This window comes from Lutjanus erythropterus, chromosome 4 (genome assembly GCF_056507025.1).
Source record: "Lutjanus erythropterus isolate fLutEry1 chromosome 4, fLutEry1.hap2, whole genome shotgun sequence".
NCBI lineage: Eukaryota > Metazoa > Chordata > Actinopteri > Lutjaniformes > Lutjanidae > Lutjanus > Lutjanus erythropterus.
The window spans coordinates 21,528,594-21,542,993 of record NC_139320.1 but is presented as its reverse complement, the minus strand read 5'-3'; the positions used below and the strand labels follow the sequence as shown (position 1 = coordinate 21,542,993).

Below are 14,400 nucleotides of genomic sequence, written 5' to 3'. Positions count from 1 at the left end.
GGGGGCAAAAAAATAAAGGGCACTTTACCACATTTTTCCTCTTGCACAGGTGCCCTTCCACTGGAAGGATGCTCTGGAGGAAACTTTATCATGTTTTCTATACTAAAAGGGCACCGTAGAGGGCACTGGAGTTTTACAAGGCATATTTTAAACAGTGTCAATAGTGTGACCATTGCAGTCCATGTAAAGGTAGCAAGAATGAGTGAAGAAAGGTCGACAGGGAGAGACAGAAAGAATGCACTCCCTCGCTGTCACTCTTTGTTAGTGGACGAGCTAATGACCTTTCTTTTTCTTGAGTCAGGCCATCACACCATGTAGCAGGGCCACAAGGACGCACACGTGTACAGCAAGAAAAGCGCACATCCCGACAAAACTGACACAGAGACAGAGCCGATCCTCAGAGCCATTACATTACTGTTTAACAACCTCTTATGTACCAGAAGTGCAGGAGGCTGATGAAGTGTGACGTGCCCATGAGTTTTCGTTGCAGGACGGTGACATCTGAAAGTGGCAGATCTCCCGTCCCCCGCCACCTTTCTATCTGTTCCTCTTAGCCCGGTCTGTCTTGTTCTATCCTCATCTAAACACTGAACACAACAGTGGGACCCTCAAAGTAGTTACAGAGGAAAGACTCATAAGGTCTGCACTCTGAAACTCACCTCTCACTACAACAGTATATTGTTACGGACAGGGTTGAGAGGGTTACTTAAAAAATGTATTTCGTTGCAATTACTAAGTACTTGATAAAAAAAATGTAGTTAGTAACTCAATCCAACTATCACCATATTAAAGTAACGTAACTTGGTTACTTTCTGTTACTTTTTGATCGCTTCAATACCAAATATGATGAACTTGTTTAGCCTAATACTTGGTTAAATACGCTAGTCACCCTTGACATGCAAACTTCAAGTAAACTGCTGTTAACTTATTCTGGCTGGGGCTTGTGTTTTTACCCACACACCACCCCGGTCACTAGTATCACCACTTTCGATCCCAGAATAGTTTTCAGTATGTTGCGGTATTGATAGGTTAGCTAGCTAACTGTAATTCTGTGTAGCTAACATTAGCGGTTGTTCTGTGTAACTAATGTTAACAGTTGTCCTGTGTAGCTTAAGTTAACATTTGGGCTATGTGGCTAACATTAGTGGTTGGTCTTACCTGTAAAAAATATGATGAGTCCTCAGATGATGACAACATTTTCATAGCTGAAGGGAGAACTTTGTTTGCACTGTGATGCTGTTCTCCCTTTCTGGTTTTCTGGACAAAATAATGGTGAAATTCACAACCAGTGAAGCATTTTTCTCTAGAGGCCAAGACAATGAATTGGCTGTAAGGTTAGCTATGGTTTTACTTGGACCAGAGTGGTGAGACGCTTGTCAAGTGTTGCAGCCTAATGTGTGTGCACTGTGCATGGTAGTATATCATTATTTTGACACATATTTTACTCTTTAAGTACTAAAACAGACAAGTGCCACACATAGACCGGTTTGCACCAACCAAGATTACTTTCTTCTAAGATGAATTCTAATCAGAGTATAGAAAAACTAAATTTAAAATGAGTAAATCCAGATTTAAAATTAAGCAGATCTGCTTATGTCTTTTTTTCTATAACTATAATGGGATACAGCCAAGCCTGGTAGCATATGCATGACTACTGAAGCACATTACTGCATCTGCAAAAGACAGATTTTGGTTATCATGTGATAAATTGTTACAGAAAAAGGGGAAACACTGATAAATGACACACAAGCTGATTTAAGTAGTGGTTAAGTACTGTCGGCATTATAAACTATTTTTGAAAAAGCACAAAAAGCACTGCTCTGCTCATAATTTGCCATGCTGGGTTTGGTAACCACCAAGCTGCAATTTTATCATTAATTTTAATGTTCTGTATGCCACATTTAGGACTTTCTCATTTTATTATAGCACCCAGCAGCAACTCAAATCCCCAAATAACATCCCAGTTCTCTGTTGATGATTTCAAACTCAGGTCAGATAGGAATTTGGGGGGAATTGGGAGCACTATCTGGTGCTATAACTAACACAGAGAGTATCTATTTAAATACATGTTTTAGTCAGTGCACATTCATTTGCGTAGATGATCATTGTAGGAGTGTTTTCTCCTACTTATGGGAATGCTGACAGCAGTGGAAGCAAGCCCGTTGTAGCAGTGCTGTTGTCATACCCATATATAAAATGAGAAATGCCCTGTCAGGTGCACAGAAACGTGAATAAACAAAGTGGTGCCCAAGCAAACATTAGTACAAACCACAGAACAGACCAGTTCTTTAACCAACATTCACCCGTCTCAAACTTCTCACACAATCCTTTCTTTCTGTCTCAATGCTGCAGTACAAGATGAATTGCTATGGTGTGCATCCATTCTATATGGGCCTTGAGGACACAACTGATGCTCACGGTGTGCTGCTGCTCAACAGCAACGCCATGGGTAAGAGAAACACACACAATTGCTTGTCATTAAATGATTTGCCGATACATCGCCAAGGGGACAGACGTTAACATTTCCTTTGTCTGACTTGTGAAGTTGGGAATTGAAATGTGTAGAGCAATGAACCTTTTTTTTCACTTTAGTTTTCACAACTTGAAAAGGAACATTACGTACAGTAATGCTGTACTGTTGTGCTTAAACAGTCTGAATTACAGCTTTTTATAATAACACGTGTCTCTGCGCTCTACAGCAGACACAAATAGACTAATTAGCCTACATGATCTTTTAACGTTAACACCAAAAATGTAGAAAGTTTGCAGGTTATTTAAATAAAATCCAAGTGATATACTTTTTTCATATTTATAACTGATTAAAAGGTCTGATTTAGGTTATTAAAGGGCTGGATTTGGCCCATAGACCGTTATTTGAATGCATATGCAAATACAACCAACCACCCTCATATGCACACACAATCACACTCAGTCATGTATGCAGTGAGCATTTACTGCACCAGTGCGGCCGTTTTCCATGTTTTGAGCACATCTTAAACAAAGCCAACTCAGTGTAATGAGCAGATTCCACTACTCTCCACTTATTTTGTATTTTTGCATATTGAACAGTGAGACACACTGAAAACACAGACATGTGTCCCACATATACATACTGCTATATGCATACACTTCTCAGTTTGCATGACAAAGAGCCGAGTTGCTCATTATGTGCCAATGTCCTTCTAAGCTATTTCAACACCTTATTAACAATACAGTATGCCGAGCAGTGATCAAAATCAACTCTGTCTTTGTCATTGTAAAAAATGACAGAAATACTTTCTTTTTAACATATTCCGACCAGTTTTAAATTTTAGATTTTCAGAAAGTAGGAGTTTCAATAAGAGGCACATACTTATGTAGAATAAAAGTTGTTTCCTCTCTTCCTGCTTTGCTTGCTTACTTTGTAAGTATTTAAACTTGCATGTGCCACACAAAGACTGGACTGCACCAGCCAAGATTCATTTTTATATAATATTACGTCTAACCAGACCTTTGAAAAAACAGGTTTATGTGTGAATCCAGATTTGAAATTATAATTCGCAATCTCAGTCCAGTCCAATCCAGGTTAAATGATGTAAGTAGATATAAAATAGAGTTTAATAAACAAAAAAAATAATTTGAGTGCTGTCGGGACCCAGCTAGTAAGTATAAAAGAGGCAGGGAAACTGTATTCCTTAACATAATATTGCATTGTCTGCTAGCTAGCTAAATAGTTAACAAAATGTTAGCCTACAATGTTTGCTAGCTAGCTAAAAAGCTGACAGAATATTACATTGTTTGCTAGTTATCTGAAAAAGTTAGTTAGCCTACTCATGATGGCTCGGCAGAGATGCTCTAACTTCTCCTTGGGGAAAAATTTGTTGGCTGAATAATCAACTGGAATGAAAAAAAGAAGAGACACATTGTAAAACTCATTTGGGTTCTACTGGATGACATTTTAAATTGGGGTTTTTGGTGCAACAAAAGTAAATAAGTTAGATTTAGAGTAAAAACTAAACCAGGGTTTTAAGACTGGTTTAAATTTAATCTTTCTAAATTTTAAGCTAGTGAACAGTTTAACAATGTAAAGTTCAAACCAAGATTTGATTATAAAATGAATCCTCATCGGTGTGACCCAGCCATAGTTAGTAAACATAAACACAAATATGCCACTGAATATGAGATTTTAATGGACATATAGTAAATGTCATGCTCGCTTTGTGTCCAGATGTGACTTTCCAGCCCACTCCAGCCATAACATACCGAACTTTGGGAGGCATCCTGGATTTCTACATGGTCCTGGGACCTACGCCTGAAATGGTGGTGCAAGAGTACACCGAGGTAAGTCTTCTTGGAGTCTTCTTCCTGTTTGTGTGTGTGTGTGTGTGTGTGTGTGTGTGTGTGTGTGTGTGTGTGTGTGTGTGTGTGTGTGTGTGTGCCTGTGTTTTGTGTCTGGCCCTGGGCCGCTGTTGATGGACTGCAGCAGCTGGGAGTTCCTCGCTTCATTGCGCTCTCTCATTTAGCCTATCTAAACACACACACACACACACACACACACACACACACACACACACACACACACACACACACACACTCACACAAACAGTCAAACAAACACTTTATGGACACTGTCCCGATTTCCTCCAAAACAACTTTTTTCTGTCCTGAACTGTTTTGACTTCCTTGTTTGTTTTTCTTCTTAACAGCTGATTGGACGACCTGTCCTACCTGCCTACTGGTCCCTTGGGTTCCAGCTCTGTCGCTATGGTTACGCAAACGACCAGGAGATAGCAGATCTATACAGAGACATGAAGGCTGCCGGTATACCCTATGTAAGTTCCCAGCAAAGACTTGAGGACATGAGGACAGCAGCAGCCATTGATTACAATTATGTGACATAACAGAATGGTTTGAAGGGGTGTGCATAAGACTGTCACTACAATATCATAACCATGTCATGACACCTGTCAAGAAAATGAAGCTGTCTTTATTAATGGTTGACATTTCTTATTAAGTGTCATTTGGTCAATCATTTAATTTTCTGTCATAAACATGTCATTTAGTTTTGTTATACTGTCAAATGCTGTTGTAACTGTGTCATGAATAGTTTCCTGAACTGAAGTGGTACCATTTGGACTTGTCACGAACATGTCATTAAATGTTATAAGGCCAGTTTGATGACAGAGTGCAGTTCCATGGTGATTTAGCTTACGGAGCTACCTAATGAGCAAATATTAGTTAGCTGGTTCACTTGTTGGTAACGTGGGCTTATTTATAGCTGCCATTAGCTAGTTAGCTCAGATAGCAGAGAAGCTAGCCACCTCATTAGCTGGTTCACTTGAGGTGAAGTCAAGGAAATTTTTCATGACACTTTTGCAAAAGCATTTAGATTGGAGTAATAAAATTTAAAGACACCTTTATGACAAATCCAAAATGTACCATATTTCTTGAAGTCAAATATTCATGACACATTTAAAATGATCTCATGACGGCCAGTGTCAAAACCAGCAACATATGACAGTATAATGTAATGCTAAAGCTAAAGCTAAACAGTTTCTTTAAGTTTGACAATTACATAACAATGAACAACAACATTTCAAACAACTTTGCATTAAAAATGACACTTAATGATAACAGTCATAAATTCATTCATTCATTCATAAAGGCTCCCTTATGTTCATGAGAAGTGCCATAGCATGGTTATGACAGTGTAATGACAATCTTATGCACACTCCATCAAATAAAATGTTACCAAAGAATATTGTCAGCATAAAAACCACTACAAAAAAACATCCTTACCTCAAATGTTCCCATCCAAATTTAGATTCAAGTGACATCGTACCAAATAAAATCATCTATCCATCCACCGTGATGGTGCTGCCCTTATCCAGTTAAATTCCAGTATGTATGCCTACTTTGGCCCAAACAGATTTCATTCAATCAGTGTCTCAACACAAGAAATCATTTTACTGCCCATATCTGAACAAATGCAATCTGATAGCTTCTATTGTAGGTTCGGTTGTAGGTTGTGCAGGACAGGGACATGCACTCGGCCTGAGGGAAATCCAGTGCAGCATCCAGCCTTATTTTACAATATGATTCTCTGCATTCACATGCAGACAATAACTACATAAAAATAAATTAGATAAAAGAAGTTATTGGGATGAAGCAAAATGGAGACACTGATTCCACAGATTACATTGGGTCCATCCAGGTTAGTCTAATGAAATGTGACCACTAATTTCATTTGAAATCCATTCCATTGTAGGTTTCACAGCCTCTAGACATGTCCAGTTTTGTACCAGAAGCAGTAATCCTCTCTGACAATCAAATGTGGGCTTCGCATTTAAATAACATTTTTGCCAAACAGAATAAGGAACCAAGGCCGTAGCAAAACAGAAAGTAAAAACCATCCGTGAGAGCGCTGTGTTTGACCACGGAAAGATATTCCACATGTAAAAACAGGACAGAATCCCATTCTCTTCATCATGCGGAGCAGAATATAAGAATTTCCATTGATAATCAAGTGATCCCCAGAATACGCTTCCACAAAGCCCTAACCTGCAAGGAGCTGACGCCAGCCAAAAAGAATCCTACATCATTAACTGGAATGAAAGAAGCAGAAAATGCAGCTACTTCTAAAGACTACACATCAGCTCGCTTTACAGGCTAACCAACCTTAAAGCGCCACAGACTCACCAGGCAACCAAAGCAGATGAAGTTTTGTTCTCACTGTAAGCAATAACATCCAGAAGTGAATGAAACCCTCGCTTCTCTCATATCTCAGGTGCTGCATACCATATGTCAAAACAAACTTTTCATATCTGTGAGTAGAATCCCAGCATTTGGCATCATTGAAGCAAAATGTGCAATTATTTATAATAATTACTTCATTTTCATATTCTCACAGCAGTCATCCATTAATTCGAACTTTAATTATGTTCACATAGTGTACCAACTCTTAACAAGCTGAAAAATTCTGAGAGGTAAAGGAATTAATTGAAATAATAAAAAGGTTATGTCTCGTTACACTCTCTCACACTCTCCCCATATGAGAACCCTTTTTGGTTCCTGTTAGAACCTTTTCTTAAAGTTCAACTTGGAACCCTTGCAGCGATCTCTACCAAGATACCAGCATGAAGGGTCACACCTAGAATTATCTGTGACAGGTTTTACCTTGAATCACCTGAACGGTTCAACCCCCCTGTGTTCTAAAAACTATATCCAGAACCCTCTCTGGAGGTTCTATCCAGAACCTTTTCACCTTGTAAGGGGGCTGACAAGAACACACCCAGGGGGTTCTAATGAAAATGCTTTTATATTCCAATGATTTTATCTAGAATCCACCAAGGGAGTTCCACGTGCCGGGCCACGCCACGTTTGTTTAGACCTTCCACCCACAGCCACACAGACCCGGTGCAAGTGCATTTGCTATCTAGGATACATGGCAAAAAATGAAGAAAGATGTACGATAGGGCCCTTAGTCTTACAAAGAACCTTTAATAAACAAAAAAGGGTTTTTCAGATGCAAATGATTCTTGATAGAACCCTAGCCATTCAGCCAGAACACTTTGTCATGTAAGTAACACAATATAGAAGACCTATAGTGCTGTTTAAATTGCTGCTATGTGTTAGATTGAGTACTGTTTGTTTCTGATATTTGAATAAAATAAACTCAGTTTACCTTCACTTAATTTGACCTTTGACTGGTGTCTGCTGCAGGATGTACAGTATGCAGACATTGACTACATGGAACGTCAGCTGGACTTTGTTCTGGACAAGGACTTTAAAAACCTGCCAGCTCTGGTTGACAGCATGAGGGGAGAAGGCATGAGGTTCATCTTCATTCTGGTAATGCCATTATATTTTAAACTATTGATACAATAACATGAGTCGACACCACTCAGCAACCACAAGGAAGGTGTACATATCACAACTGTATTTCCAAAGCAGTTGGGATACTGTGTAAAACATAAATAAAACTAGAATGCAATGATTTGCATTCAATTAAATATGGTGCAAAGACATCTGTTTAATGTCCAAACTGATAAACTTTATTGTTTTACAGTACATATAACGTATTCCGAATGGTCCCTTTCCTCCTTAGCATGTAGGACGTGATGTCCAAGATTTCCAAAAACAGTTTGAAATGTGGAAACACAGCACACTTTTCCACTTTGCATCAGTCCATTTCAGATGAGCTCAGGCCCAGAGAAGTTGGCAGCTTTTCTGAATGTGCTTTTACTTTGCAGTCTTTCACGTTGCAACAAGCTGTTTGAACATTTTTTTGAAATCAGGGTTGTATAAATTTTTTTAAATGTCTAAAAATATTTAAAGCTTAAATCTGTGAAGGCTGAATGTTAAATTATTGAATAGCTACTCTCAATACAATTACAATTAAATACTAAGAGTTATGTGTATTATAATTCCAGGATCCAGCCATCTCAGGCAATGAGACCAATTACCCCGCCTTTGACAGAGGTTTAGCAGCGGACGTCTTCATCAAATGGCCTGAAAACCTCAGTGATGACATTGTGTGGGGGAAGGTAAGAAGGAATGAATGAGAAAACAAACAAATGGACAAATATACAAGTATGTAGCGTAGTAATAAAGAGAGATCTAAACCATTGTATGTGTTCTGGCGTAATTGTGCCTCTTTTTTCTTTTTTTTTTGGTAGGTCTGGCCAGATTACCCTCATGTCATAGTAAATGAATCCCTGGACTGGGATTCCCAAGTCGAGGTACTGTATTCATCACCCTGACACATACCACTTCATAAATTCTGACATATTGGAACATATGCTTAAAAATTCTCAGACATGGCCTGAAGTTGCCCATCATTAGGGAACTACAGCACGAGCTCTTTTGGACTTGGCTGGGATGTTAAGTTTTCAGCATTTCATTTTCTGATCGTTTGACATTCTCGTTTCCAGAAATACAGGGCATACACAGCATTCCCCGACTTCTTCCGTAACTCGACAGCAGTGTGGTGGAAACAAGAGATCCTGGATTTCTATCATAACACCACGAAGTTTGATGGCATCTGGATTGTGAGTAACCTTAAAGAAATACAATTTATAAAGTAACCTTAATCTGCATGATTTTCTTTTCACTACCATGTCTTCATCTGAAGGACATGAATGAGCCGGCCAGTTTTGTCCATGGCACAGTTGGAGGGAATTGTCTTGGTGATCCACTCTTAGAGAACCCTCCTTATATGCCACGTAAGACACACAGAATTCTCTACCTGGTTCTCCTCACGCTGTAAATAGATTATTAAGCTATGATGCTAACATTAAGAGAATGACTTTAAAAAATTGAATGCTTTTTGTATGTTTCCAAAAGCCTTGGAGTCTAAACATCTTGGCTTAAACCATAAGACTCTGTGCATGAACAGCGAGCAGATACTCAGTGATGGAAAGAAGGTCAAACACTATGATGTCCACAACCTCTATGGCTGGTCCCACGCCAAACCCACCTATGAGTAAGTGAATATGTACTCATATGTCGGTGTATATGTGTGTGTTTATCTGCCTGCATGTTTCTTTGCATTAGTCCTACTCAGCAAGTAAATATATCACCTGTAAGAGCAGGATTGTGTACAAAACTTTTAAGGGTACAGACCAAAATACAGTGGTACTGCCGCGCACCGATTAATGTTAATCAATCTACGTAAATCAGAGTCAGGCAAATGGTGAGCCGAAAGTGGTCACAAGTGTGGTTAAACTATTCAAAATGCAACAGAGACAACTTTTGCTGCAAATTTGTAAAGTGAAATGCAAAGCTGGTCAAGGCAACACATCTTACCAAACAGTCTAAAAGTTAAAGAGCGCGCCGTGTTTGATTGTCTGAAAGTCAAATCCCCGGCAGCAGCTAACAGCTAACGTTACCACAACTGCAGCCAGCACCAACGTTTAACCCCGCCATTGACCACAAGACTTTAAGTGAGGCATCAACATCTTCAGGCGTCATTCTTAGGTGATTGATTTTCTAGTTTTATAAGTTAAGGAGATAACTGGGCTTTTCCCGCAATCTTGATTGGCATAAACTTAGCATTTTACTATCTCATTTATACACTCAACCTCTGGCTGTGTCTGAAATTGCTCACCAACATGCTGTTTGGTACGCTAAAACAGTATGTGAGATTTATTAGTGTGTCCGATACCTTTGTATGAAATCAGTAATTGTCAGTTGCGTACTATTAACAGGGAATTTATTATATGTAGTATGTAAAATGTTCTATATAAACAACAAAATGTGCAAATTGATCGAAATTGAGAAGTTTTTTGTTTTACAACTAAATTTGAAACTCAATTTAAAACATAGCGAGTACTTAATTTCAGGTAATAGTATCAGTACTGTATCTGTTCAGACATGAATGGTAAGAGGGCAGGTAATCTTTATAATTGACTGTTCCCAACTTTGGTCAACTTTCTTACTGACATATGCTATGTGCTAGGCTGTAAAAGTGACATATAGTCACATCTCAGCTTAGCAAAACACTAGCTGGTATCATTCTTTAGCTAGCTAGTTAGATCTGATAGCGTATGTTGGCACAATGCACATTTAACTTGCTAGCTAATCAACATGAATCGTTAGCGTACTAGTTAGATAGCATTTTGCTAATATTAGCTAACTTAAGCTGCCACTGTATTTTACTTTTACAAATCACCCAACAGCATCTTTTAAACAGCTTCAAAATTGGGTTTTCTTTTCAGCATATTATCATTATATTAAAATGAAAAAAAACAGGAAACAACATATGATAGATGTGCATGATCCAAAAAAAAAAAAAAAACTGGACCAAATCACATTTGGAAGTAAACAAATTGGCATAATAATCTCAAAGCCATATAATCTAAAGACAGTCACATTAGATGTAGGTGAAGAAAAAGGAGAAGAGGAAGAGCAGGAACTATCATTGCAAACACATGTAGGAGGAAGATCAGCCACAGGAGATGCATAACTGGTATCTTCCAGCTATCCACAGAAATACAGTCTCATCAAATCTTTATGATAATAATCACCAATGTGAAACTACATTGGTCCTTGCGGTGACATTTTCCTCTCACCACGGGGAGGCCAGATTGCAAAGTTAGCTATGAAGGAGCCTGGGGATGCTCGACACCACTGGGCCTCGAGCCCAGGTGCTTTAGCTCAGGAATTGTTTCATTTTAGCACCGTGCTGATTTTTACCGTCAGAATTAATTGGCTAATTCCCCTCTAAAATGAATATACTTTGTTTAAGAGGGAGGGGACACTTTTACATTCTAGTTGTTGCTAGTTTATGTATGTATAGTATGGGTAAGACAAATCCCTGAGTCTCTTCTCTCTCTCTGCAGTGCCCTGTTGGAAGTGACAGGTAAAAGAGGCATAGTGGTGACCAGGTCCACATATCCGTCCAGTGGAAAATGGGCTGGACATTGGCTGGGAGACAACTTTGCCAGCTGGGACCAGCTACACAAATCCATTATAGGTACATATAGATATATACTGTAAATATCCTTTTCTGGATACAACAACACTTGTGATGATGGAAATGTGACCAGTGATCTGATAGTAACAGGGTCTTGTACACTTATGCACACATGGTTGTAAAAAGAGCGACGTAGAAAAGAAAAAAAAAAGGAATCTTTAATTTGGCATAACTCCCCGTTTTCCTTTGTTCTGCAGGCATGATGGAGTTCAGTCTGTTTGGCATCCCTTACGTAAGTATCATCATCTGATCTTGGTTTTGACAAGACATAATCTCATTGATGTGACCTTGTCCTCTCTAAGTAGATTACAGCAGCCTGAGTGATGTTATTTTGTTTGCTAGACCCTTTGATCAAAGGACATCTTGAGATACAATGTGAAGCATGTTGTTACGAGCCCCACCCCAACCGAGAGACCTAAAGCTAGTCTGTCATGACCCGTATACATTTGTTATTAATTGATTAGTCTTTACATAAGCTTTTCTACAGTGTTGTCCTGTTTTTGCCCCTTTGTCTCTTTGTCTCCTCTCCTCTGTCCCTCAAATACTGTCCTTCTGTGGTCTCTCACCTCCTAATAATAATTATAACCGGACACCTTATCGATCCCTGTATGGTAAATCATTTGCACGCCCTCAGCTCTGCCCCAGGGTCACCTATGCAGAAACATGATGCTTGCAACAAAAGTTCCACTCAGTCTCTCTCTTTCAGACCGGGGCAGACATATGCGGGTTCTTTAATAAGGCTGATTATGAGATGTGTCTTCGCTGGATGCAGCTGGGTGCCTTCTATCCATACTCACGCAACCACAACGGCAAGGGTAACCCGGTGAGTGAGGCCAAATCAGGAGACACGCACAAAGCTGATGTACTGGCCTGTAAACCCACTTAAATTCAGTTTTTTCTTATTTACTTTTGCTCTTATTTGGGTTTGTTTGTTTCATGCCGTTGGCCAAGCAGGAGCCATAACTCAACCACTGTTACTTCTGTGTATTCAAGCCAACTTTTTAAACTCAAAGTGATCATTAAAATCATGGTCCAGTCCACAAATCTTTGTTAGGTTTACTGTTATGCTGGGAGTTGAGATGATGTACGCATTTTACTCCCATTTCATGAGTGAAGTGCCTACAGCTGCACCTACAGAGACTCACGAGTCAGTCTCTGAAAGCTTCGCTCAGTAGAGACTGAGGACAATCTGCCAGCTTTTCTTACTAAAATTGGTTGGAAACAATTAGAGAATTAAAAAAAACACCTTTGCCAAACCAATTTAAAGTCTTAAGGGCGGCCCCTTCACATCGCATGCTTACTACTGAGGAGAATGAGGGCAGAGGATTTCTGGTAAGAATATGTAAGGCATGTCATTGAAAAAAGTTTGTTAGTGGCCGTTCTGACCACAGATCAAGCAACTATCTTGCATTTAGAAATCCCCAGATGATCAGTGGGCAGCGAGATTTTCACTTCTCTTGCACATTTCAAGTTTAATTTATGGGTGATAGAGATGTAACAATACCAAAATCTCACAGTACAGTAATACCATGATAAAAAAAAACACAATACAATATTAATCACAATATTAAAAAAACAAACAAAAAAAATGACAACTTGAAAATATGTCATCTATTAAATAATAAATGTGATGTGTACATATTTTTTTTTCTTTTAACTTAAATTGCTTCTGCTTTCCTTCTTTAATTAAATAGAATAAAAGTGGCATGTGCAAAAAATTAGCACAAATTGTCTGGCAGTGAGTTCTCGAATTACAATTACACAGCAAAAACAATACAGCAGTAAGGCAGAGTGCTTTTGTAAAATAAAATAAAAATAATAAAATACAATGATTAGCCATGTAAAATCACAATATATATTGGCACACTCCTCTTGAGACATTGTTTTATTGCGATATTTCAATATTCAATATATTGTTGCATCCCTAATGGGGAAAAATTCCAGCAATCCCATGAAAAAGGTTGATACAGTATATTTCCAGTGAGTAATAATTTAGAATAGCAGGCAAATTAGGCAACACAATTGTTTCTGAATTCATTCTAAATGTACATATTCTTCTTTACAACCTGGCAACAGAGGACAAATGCTTTCAAACTGTATGAGAGCTGATTTCAGTGACCTGAAATGACACCAGGCTGGTTCTCACTGTTGCTTATGAGATGACCAGAAATCTGCCTGGCATGTTCTTGTGCTCTGAAATCAAGGGGATTTACCACCACTCCTTTTGTTTGCAAAAAAATGTTGCTTTCTCTACCCATCTCTCTCTTAATCTGCAGCTGACATACACAAACACACAAAAAGATAGACCTGTTTGGTGGTGTAGTGTCGGTGGCATTCATTCTAGCGGTGACCTTTAAGAGCGTTGGAACACATCTGAGAAATCCAATAACGCCCGTCCGGAGATCGATCCCACCGGGCGAACTTTCTCTGCACTGGAGTCTGCAATACTAGACAGGACACAGATATGTGTGTGTGTGTGTGTGTGTGTGTGTCAGTGCCTGTGCTTTTTAACGGCATGGAGTAGGGATATAATTGAATTCTCAAGGTGATCTGGGCACCGCTGCACACCACCTAACCTCCACTCCACTCACACATACACCCCATGATTCCAATCATTTAATAATGGCTTGCAAATGGGTGTTTAAACATGGAGAAAATTGATAGGAAAAACACACACAGGGCAGGAGAGGGGGGGGCGGCACAAAATGACAGTTTGAGAGCAAGAGACAAAGTCAGGAAGAGAAAAAAGTAAGAGGGATAGAGACGGAATCAGTGGGACAGGACTGAAGGTATTTATACCAAATGCACTCTTAGAAATAAATGTGCTTACTACAGTCCTATAGGGTTCTTCGCCTTGTCCCCGTAGGAGAACCGTCTTTGTTTCCTGGTAGAATCTTTTGTAAAGATTCCACTGGAGATGTGCCTTAAATGCAACATAAAGGGTT

General features: G+C 39.1%; 1 protein-coding gene across 1 annotated transcript in view; it reads left to right on the top strand.

The window, feature by feature from the left end:
• The window catches only part of si (sucrase-isomaltase), a 96,969-nt gene that overhangs the window by 58,391 nt on the left and 24,178 nt on the right, over positions 1–14,400 (top strand). The window contains exons 29-40 of the mRNA XM_084717328.1: positions 2,353–2,449; positions 4,208–4,320; positions 4,686–4,811; positions 7,702–7,830; positions 8,412–8,525; positions 8,658–8,720; positions 8,913–9,029; positions 9,113–9,203; positions 9,325–9,463; positions 11,322–11,455; positions 11,653–11,687; positions 12,162–12,278. Coding sequence (XP_084573454.1) covers positions 2,353–2,449; positions 4,208–4,320; positions 4,686–4,811; positions 7,702–7,830; positions 8,412–8,525; positions 8,658–8,720; positions 8,913–9,029; positions 9,113–9,203; positions 9,325–9,463; positions 11,322–11,455; positions 11,653–11,687; positions 12,162–12,278 — 1,275 coding nt within the window. The remainder of the gene's footprint in view (positions 1–2,352; positions 2,450–4,207; positions 4,321–4,685; positions 4,812–7,701; positions 7,831–8,411; positions 8,526–8,657; positions 8,721–8,912; positions 9,030–9,112; positions 9,204–9,324; positions 9,464–11,321; positions 11,456–11,652; positions 11,688–12,161; positions 12,279–14,400) is intronic.